Consider the following 9,432-nt stretch of genomic DNA (forward strand, 5'->3'; position numbering starts at 1 on the left):
TTATCTACATTTAACCACACACAAAAAAATGTTGACATGTTTTATGCATCACCTGTGTTTTCAAAGTTGTATTAATCAACAACCTTATCATTAACACAATTAGGATCTGTTAGATAATCTAAGCAAAATAACCATTTTATCATTGAATGCATTAAAAGACTAGTTACCCTTTGAAACTTTGAAAAATAACAAAATTTATAATTGCATAAAAAGCATGACTATAGACAGACAGGGAAGTTAGTTGAATGATCCTTAGATGAAATGACTAAAACAGATAAATAAATAATTATTAGATAAATTATTATATTTAGAAGTTAAATTTATTATACTATATGAACTCAGGGGCTTTTATGTTCTTAAATTATGGAGAAAGAAGAAATGCAAAGGGAATACATCCTCCGATCCTATGGCCGAAAGGCCCTTGAGTTCATGGACCCCTCGCTAAGATTCCCAAGAAGACAATGCAATTCAGAACATTATTTTAAAGAAAAATGATGTTTGCTCTGGGTCAAACCCTGAAGCGATTGAAACGGCATCGTTTCAACACTTATTTTTATTTTTTTCATTCTAATTTGCTGTGAAACTATGTCATTTTGGCTTGTATAAGTTGAAAAAACAGAACCAACTGCTTCTTCTTTCCTCTTCGTTCTCTCTTTGTTGTTGCAGAACCCTTAATAACGCAAACGTCATTTTCTTTTGCCAGTGTATAAAGTGAAAAAAACCGAACCAACTACTTCTTCTTTACTCTTCGTTCTCTTAACCCAGCTGCTTCTTTCTCTTCATTCTCTTAATGCAAACATCATTTTCCTTGGAGGGTGTTCATGAAGGGTACTTCCCGGTGCCGAAGTTCAAGTATATATTAGTTTCATGTAGGTCAAGAAAGCTGTTGTTGGAATCTATAAAGGAAGAGCCAGTTTGTTCTAGGTGATGATGAATTAATCGATGGCCATTTAAATATTTTTGAGAGAAAATTAATTGTATTTTCTCTCAGATTTGTTTACAGGGCAAGAGAGAATATTAATTAACTATCATTATGTAGTGGGTGATGTGATGATAAATCTATATAGGTAGAGAGAAATTAAAGGAACAGATAGAGATTTTGCTTAAGTTTGATCTAGAAATATGTTGATAGTCTTTGGGGAGCTTGTTTGTTAACTACTCTGATTAAATGCAATAATTGTTTGACTACGAATTAATTGAAACTTTTGCAGATTATTATGGCTTGAATTTAATTGTTTCATTTTTGCTACTCCCTTTAATTTTTTTGTATGCTTTTGAAAAAGAACATTTTTTTTTTATAATTAATGTATTACAATTAGAACTCTACTGATATTAGCAATTAGAACTCTATTGCTGTGCCAACTTGTGATAGAATTGGAATCTTGAGATATTTCTTATCATTGCAGATAAATGTCGTTGATTCAACATATTTTATCGGTTGCAAAAGGGTAAAAGCTCATTTAGTCATTGTATTTTAAAATTAGTGTCAATTTAGTCCCCGTATTTTTAAAAATACCTCGAAACATTCCTACCGTTAAAGTATTGATACCCCTATCGTTACTTTTTATTTCTTTTGGCTTACTTTTACAATATTACCCTTTTATAATAATTTTTTTGTTTGGACATTAATAAAAAAAAATTAAATTATTAATTTAACCCTAAAAATTCTATTAATTTTTAATTGTCAAAAATTGTATATTAAGTGTGCAAATGGTGCTTGTAAAAAAATTAATATAATTTTTTTTTTATTTTTTAGGGTTAAATTGATAATTTAATTATTTTATTTTTATTAATATCCAAACAAAAAAATTATTATAAAAGGGTAATATTGTAAAAATAAGCCAAAAAAATAAAAAGTAACGATAGAGGTATCAATATTTTAATGACAGAGATGTTTCGAGGTATTTTAAAAAATAAAAGGACTAAATGAATACTAATCTTAAAATAAAGGGACTAAATAAGCTTTTATCCGTTGCAAAATTATTAAAAATTTGGTGGCTTTAGAGACGTAAGCAGCAAGGAAGCCAATTTTCAAGATGACCAATATGGATGATGTAGATGCCTAGATGGTATCATGGCTTTGGCACATATCGTGTTTGAAAAAATGATGGGGTTTCTATATATAGTATAAAAAGTTTAAATTAGGCAATTAGCCCTTCACACTTAATTTATAATTTTTGATATTGAATAAAAATGTTATTTTATAGTTCTCGCTAACATTAATCTCAAAGGATAATCATGAATGAATGAAAAAATAATAATAAAAATTGACCATGCACAATTAATCTCAAATTCTGCAAATTCCAGTAGCAGATGGTGATACAATGACAAGGAAGAAGCTCTATGTGCGACATGTGGAGGACAAGAATAGTTACATGCAAATTTTCCACATATCGAGCATTGATGATCTAATTGGGATAGTTGACATTCGAGTCCGACTGATTTCTGATTGTAATTATTAGTAGAAATCTAATTGTAATATAACAGTGTATAAAAAAAAAATTTCAAATTCTATGAATATTCTAGAACCAGTTCCACTAGATGCTAATGAAAATGAACAAGAACACGTAATGCAGGCAAATAAGCCAGTGGATTTATCTCTCTTGCCTAGACTTGAGAATGGATTCCTAATATTTCTATTTTGTTAAATGGAATTAACATATTTGAGATGTTACATTGATGATTGCAAAAAGATTAATTGATGCCAAATTATTTTGAATTCATGAAATTTTAGGAATATACTTGTGCTTCTTAATAAATTCACTTTTCTCACACATAGGGAGAAAAAAAATATGTGTACACAAAATCTGGAGGTTTAGATGATTGATATTTTCAAAAAAAATTATTTTTTAAAATTAAAACAAACAAAAATATAAAAAAAGAGAGAAAAAATATTATGAATATTAATGAACATGGGTATTTCTGGTAATTATGGGGTGGATTGATACAATATACTCATTTTAACCTTTTTCTATGGGATGGGTTAATCATTGGGTTAGTTTTACATTAAATAAGGGGGGGGGGGGGGGGGGGGGAGGATTATCTCTACTCTTTTCAAAAAATTTGTTTCAGAAAAAGGCTGCTCGGCCCGGACCCGGAAAAAGCGTAGCCCAACCCGCTGCATGGCAACTCTTTGCACCTGCGGTTTATTTGTGGAAAATTGTGATACCCACAAATACACAAATGATATCTTTACTCGATATTATAGAATGTGCGCATTATAGAGAGAATGGCAAGACAGATTTTCAAGATAAATAAATACAATGTTTAGGATCATGGTTGATTAATTATTAAAGTACCACTTAGCTTAGGATTTGTTCTGAAATTATGTTTCATAATTAGTTATTTGATGATTGGATCCAGAACAAAATAAATCTATATATTTTTGTGAGATAAGTAACCTTTGGCCTCCAAGGGTCTTAAGTAAGTGATATTCAAGTAGTTTTACTTGGGGAATAAAATAAATTTAAACTTGAGGCATCCATCTATCTAAACAAAATATAGATAACGGCGAATCCATACATAATTTAGGTGATGATAATACATCATCCTCAAATACGTGATTACAAGTAAACTTGAGGCATCCATCTATCAAGTAGTTTTATGGCGAATCCATACATAATTTAGGTGATGATAATACATTATCCTCAAATACATGATTACAAGTGATTACATTACAATCAACCACAACTTGTACAGGAAGTTGAGGAAGTTACAACAGAGCAATGTTGTTGTTGTCTTTCATTTTTCTGATGGCTATGCTACTGGAGGTAATTGACTGGCACAAGGATAAGAGGCGTCTTTTTAGAGAGAGTGAGAGACACACCAGTTGCCTCCTCCATGTTCATGTTAACACAATCCTCCTCCCTTCCATTCGGCAATTTCCAATCAAAACAATACAAGAGATTTGCAAGCGCAAGCTCCGACATTATTAATCCCAAATTAATCCCAGGACAAATTCTTCGGCCGGATCCAAATGGTAAATATTCGAAATCTTGTCCTTTAACATCAACCGGCTTATCAATAAACCTTTCTGGGATGAATTCTTCAGGACTCTCCCAGTACTTTGAATCTCTTCCAATTGCCCAGGCATTCACTTGGATCAACGTTTTGGGATAAATGTCATAACCATTAACTTTGAAACGATACAGGGTATCTCTCGCAATTAATAGTGGGGCAGGAGGGTGCAGTCTCAGAGTTTCCTTGATCACCATCTTCAGGTACTGAAGTTGATCAATATCGGCTTCGGTAACTCTTCCTTTGTTTCCGATATGATTTCTGATTTCAGCTTGTGCTTTTTTCATCAATCTTGGATTCTTACAGAGCTCTGCCATTGCCCAAATCACCGTAATTGCGCTGGTGTCTACTCCTCCCAGAAATATATTCTGTTAAAGCGCACACAGCATAGCATAGCAGGCACAATATATAAGAGAATGGACATAAATAAATTTGTCTCACAATCAATTTCTGATTTTAGATTCTATTGCAATGCACGATGATGCTAAAGTGAAAAGGCAGCTACATGCTTACCAGAAGTACTGCCTTAATATGATTTTTTGTGAGCCAAGCTTCACTTTCATGGGATTCAGCTTGATCTCTCTCAATTTTGAGCATCACATCGATGATGTCTTGTTGTACATGTTCTTGTTTTGTTGTCTCAGCAGGTTTGAGATGATCGTCGATTATTTGTTGGAATAAAGTATCTAATTCTTGGAAAACTCTCTCGAGCTTTGCATGGTAACCATTGAGCCTATCAATGATCCAACCCACATATGGGAAGCATTCAGCTGCTGCGAATCCCCCCAACAGAGATTCAACGGCATGGACCAATTCTTGAAAACTATGATTATCGAAATTGCTCCCTCGAAATCTCCTCCCAAAAGCCATCCTGAAAACTATACTTCCAGTGAGAGCAAACATCTTCTCAGAAAGATCAACAGGGGAGGCAGAGGATGATGATTCAGAGATTGAATTCATAAGCAGGGCAACTTCCTCTTCCCTGATGAATCCAAATGACTGCACTCTTCTCAAGCTGAATACCTCGAGGACACTTATTTTCCGCAACTCCCTCCAGTAATCGCTATATGGTGAAAAAGCTATATCCGAATAGTTGTACGTAAACTTCCCACTGCCTATTAATGGTGGTCTGCTGCAACAATCGAGATCATGAACTTTTAATACATCCCTTGCTGCCTCAGCCGAGGAGATTACGACAAGAGGCACACGACCAAGTTTGAGGAGCATAACGGGGCCGTATTTTTTAGAGAGTTGCCACAAAGATTGGTGAGGCAACTCTCCAAGTTGGTGAAAATTGCCTATTACTGGAAGCTTAGGTGGGCTTGGTGGAAGCTGCTGCTTGTTTTGTGCTTTCAGCTTTTTCAAGATGAGCAGCAGCGGGATGAGGAGAAGAGGGAGCCACATCCACATGGGTAATACTGTTTGGGGAGAAAACGTGAGATCCATTCGAATATTTATTTAGCTAATAAGTAACTTTTAGAACAATGAGCTTCTTCTGCAAGGAATGGTATTAGCTAAATATAGCTAAATTTCTCAACTATTCATTTAGCTAATAAGTAATTTAGCTAAGTTACTCCTTTTGATCTATTAAAAACCGATTATTCCGCTACCGCCATCAGCGGCCAGAATCTATCCACTGATATAATATAGTTTGTCTCTATTTTCAAATTCTGATAAGATAACGAGCAACAAAGTCTTGATTGAAACTCTGCACCTAGGGGCTAGGACCCATTGATGTCTACTTGAACTTTCATATTTTTTATACGTTTCTTTTATTTTCTATAGAAATTTTTGGACAAAATTTGAAAAAGAAGATTTTTTTTTTTTATAATTAATGTATTACAATTAGAACTATACTGATATTAGCAATTACAAATCGATTGGAATTTTTCTTGATAATTCTACTATAGTAATTTCTACCATCACATAATATTGGAGAGATATTTATTCTATCCTAAATTAAGATAAGATAATTATATTCCTACTTAATTTTATTGAGAGGAAAATTGAGTTTTAACCATTTTTGGGACTCGAACCCATATACTCAATTGCAAATAGGCTGATATTAATAATTTGAAAAGGAATGAATTTTGTCACATTTCTATTTTTTTTTTTTTCCTATCATCACCTTTTTTACTTTTACTTGACTTTTCTAATAGCCACCTGATCAAGTTACTTGTCTATTTGATAAACGTGATTTCATTTGGGATAACATTTAGCATGTTAACATTATTTCTCTATCGATAAATTTCATAGAATTCCATACCAATACCATTACTTTCTAATAATAATATGGGTTTGCCTAAGTTATAGTTAGTATAACTTACATTCCATTAAAAATCTGTAAAAATAAGTAATTAATATGTGAGGTCAAGATCTTGTTTTAGCTTATTTTTAGTGGGTTGTAAGTTACACTAAATGAAACTTAGGGAGAGCTTAACAATATTAGTTTGTTTCCAAGATGTATGGATGTCAAGATATTTTCTCGAGTGCAAATATTTGTATTTTTTAAAAGATTGAACCTATTTATACTTTACGACATACTTTGAATATTCTTTTACTTGCATACACATTTGGTACATTTTTTAAATTAATTTATTCCATACACCTTTAAAGTTACCAAAACACCTCTCAGTTTGTTCTCTCCAAAACCAGAAAAATAAATTTCATACCAAGAACTTAATCAACAGTGCGATTCCTAGCAACTCTACCACTAGAGAATGCATCTCCTTTTAGTTATTGCTCCAACGGATGGGAGGATGACAAGAGGGTGAAGCGACACAAAATTCTTAAATAGTTAAATGTAATATATATATTTATGCTTGAACATACTGCGAAAAGGGGAGCTACTAAAATTGGCTGCTATGCCAACTTGTGATAGAACTGGAATCTTGAGATATTTCTTATCATTGCAGATAAATGTCGTTGATTCAACATATTTTATCGGTTGCAAAATTATTAAAAATTTGGTGGCTTTAGAGACGTAAGCAGCAAGGAAGCCAATTTTCAAGATGACCAATATGGATGATGTAGATGCCTAGATGGTATCATGGCTTTGGCACCTGTCGTGTTTGAAAAAATGACGGGGTTTCTATATATAGTATAAAAAGTTTAAATTAGGCAATTAGCCCTTCACACTTAATTTATAATTTTTTATTTTGAATAAAAATGTTATTTTATAGTTCTCGCTAACATTAATGTCAAAGGATAATCATGAATGAATGAAATAATAATAATAATAATAATTGACCATGCACAATTAATCCATAACTTAAATATTTGAAGTTTGAACTTGGCTGTTGTAGAATTTTACTCTGAGCTCCTTACTGGAAGAAACTGATCAAATAAAATTAGAAAAATTAAAATTTAGCTTTCTGTTTATATTACTTTACGTTGAATATGTGTTTTTTGTTAAGGGTTAATTTTGGATTAATTCTCTTGAAATGATAATTTTTAAAATGCCGTTTAAGTATTGGAAACCTTAATTTACCTCTCATTTATATAAAGAAGATAAAAAAATTTCATTGACCCACCGTTGTCTCTTGAATAAAAAATAAAAATAATTTAAAGTTTACAATAATTAAGAGGAATTTTAAAAATTTTTATTTCACGATGAAATAATTAAAAATTTATCATTGTATTTATCAAACAGATTGTCCTGAACAGTATATTAACTTATGAGTATTTTAATAAAATCAAATTTCTTAAACATATGAATGCTTAGAGTATAAATAACCGTTCCTTTTCTAAATGTGAAATTCAGCTAGAAAATTGATGCATGGCAAAACAAATATATATTCCATGACAATGTATATAAATAAAAAAGTCTATTTTAATCAAAAACAAAAAAAAAAGTGCAAAATGACGAACTGCCGGCATTCCTCACCATTCTCTACTTTAAATTATAAAGTAATTATATTATTAAGAATAGTGACATGCTCATACAAAATTTTATATCTTAAATTAGAGTCCTGCTACTTTGCAACAGGTGTTTGGTACCCCTATTTTGTGATTTTGTGATTTAACCATTAAATCTAACCAAAGAGTTGCAAAGGCCTGCATGTGGGTTTGTATGGTTATTAACATTGTTATCCCTGATATTTTCTGAAAAATTAGAAAAGGCAAAAGTTTCTAAATGTTGACATATATGTCCAGATTGTTTCAATTTTTTTTACAATTAAATCTATTGACCTAATTTGACTATTAGCATGAGTATAGTGTACGGAAAATAATGTAATCTCATATAAAAATTTTAAAATGCACGAAAAATTAACACGCCTTAATAAATATTTTGTTAACATAATATCTATTTAATATACAATAATTATTTGAATATGTCAATTAAAATTGAATACCTGATAAAAATATATTAATTTGTTAACAATAATAATATATGACCATAATGAACATGCATATGCCTAAATTAAATGTTTCCAATAATATTATTAATGAACAAGTTGCGTAATTCGTATGGTATATTTAATTAAATTTTTTATTTTGATATTATTATCGTCTTTGTGTACGATAACTTAATTTCATTTATGTTCTTTCTTTATTTCTAATTAGCAGTTTAGTACCCATGAACTCTATCCTCTATTTTCGTTTCCTTCTTTTCATAAACTCTAACATAATAAAATAATTTTAATTAAAAACATCATATTTAGAAGTAGATTTTTTGATCGACAAAAATCATACTATTGATTCTCTGGTTTATGCAGTAGTGTGATTTAAAACTTGTTTCAACGGTATGGATGTATTCTATTTGGTTTTTAACATTGACATCTCTATTGTTTTTCAAAAAAGTAAAATAATCAAAAGTTCGACAAATAATTTTGGATAATTTTTAAATTTTAAATTTTATATTGTGATCAATTAATCTAATTTACTATTAAATTAATGACAATATAAGGCCAATAACTTAAAAAAAATTAATACATAAAATCTTTTTTATTTTTTGAAAATAATATAATATTAATTTAATCTGTAATAAATAATTTAAATATATAATAAAATATATTAATTTATCAATAATATTAAACAATTTTTAGAAACAGTATAAAATCTATTTAATCAATAATAAATAATTTTAATATATAATTAATTTTTAATTTATCAATAATAATATGACCAAATGACAATGTTAAAAAATTCATAATAATCAATTATGGCTTAGTATTCAAATATAAATAATAGAAATATACTCTTAAGTGTAAATAGTAGAAATATTTTGGACTTATATATTAAAATTTCAAAACTTCTAATTTGTTCACTTTTCAGTAAATAAGAGGGACTGCAAAGTAATTTACCAAAAATAAGGGGTACCGTGCACCCGCGGCACCGTAGCTTCGTCCGTTAAATTAAGCATCACTAATTAATGAGAGTCAATTAATAGAAGATATTTTATAGTATTAATAA

General features: G+C 30.3%; 1 protein-coding gene across 1 annotated transcript; it reads right to left on the reverse strand.

The window, feature by feature from the left end:
- Positions 1-3,501: 3,501 nt before the first annotated feature.
- On the reverse strand, positions 3,502-5,535 carry LOC102622477 (cytochrome P450 71B34). The gene is made up of 2 exons (XM_006483913.4): positions 4,531-5,535; positions 3,502-4,385 (listed from the first exon to the last, which is right to left on the reverse strand). The coding sequence occupies exons 1-2, from the start codon at positions 5,461-5,463 to the stop codon at positions 3,762-3,764; spliced, it is 1,557 nt and encodes a 518-aa protein (XP_006483976.1). The 5' UTR covers positions 5,464-5,535; the 3' UTR covers positions 3,502-3,761.
- Positions 5,536-9,432: the final 3,897 nt, after the last annotated feature.

The sequence above is a fragment of the Citrus sinensis genome, chromosome 4, assembly GCF_022201045.2.
Source record: "Citrus sinensis cultivar Valencia sweet orange chromosome 4, DVS_A1.0, whole genome shotgun sequence".
NCBI lineage: Eukaryota > Viridiplantae > Streptophyta > Magnoliopsida > Sapindales > Rutaceae > Citrus > Citrus sinensis.

Coding starts and splice junctions, on each gene's coding strand:
- LOC102622477 (XM_006483913.4), bottom strand. CDS start 5,463: ATGGATCTCACGTTTTCTCCCCAAACAGTATTACCCATGTGGATGTGG. Junction 4,386..4,530: donor ATATTAAGGCAGTACTTCTG/GTAAGCATGTAG, acceptor GCGCTTTAACAG/AATATATTTCTGGGAGGAGT.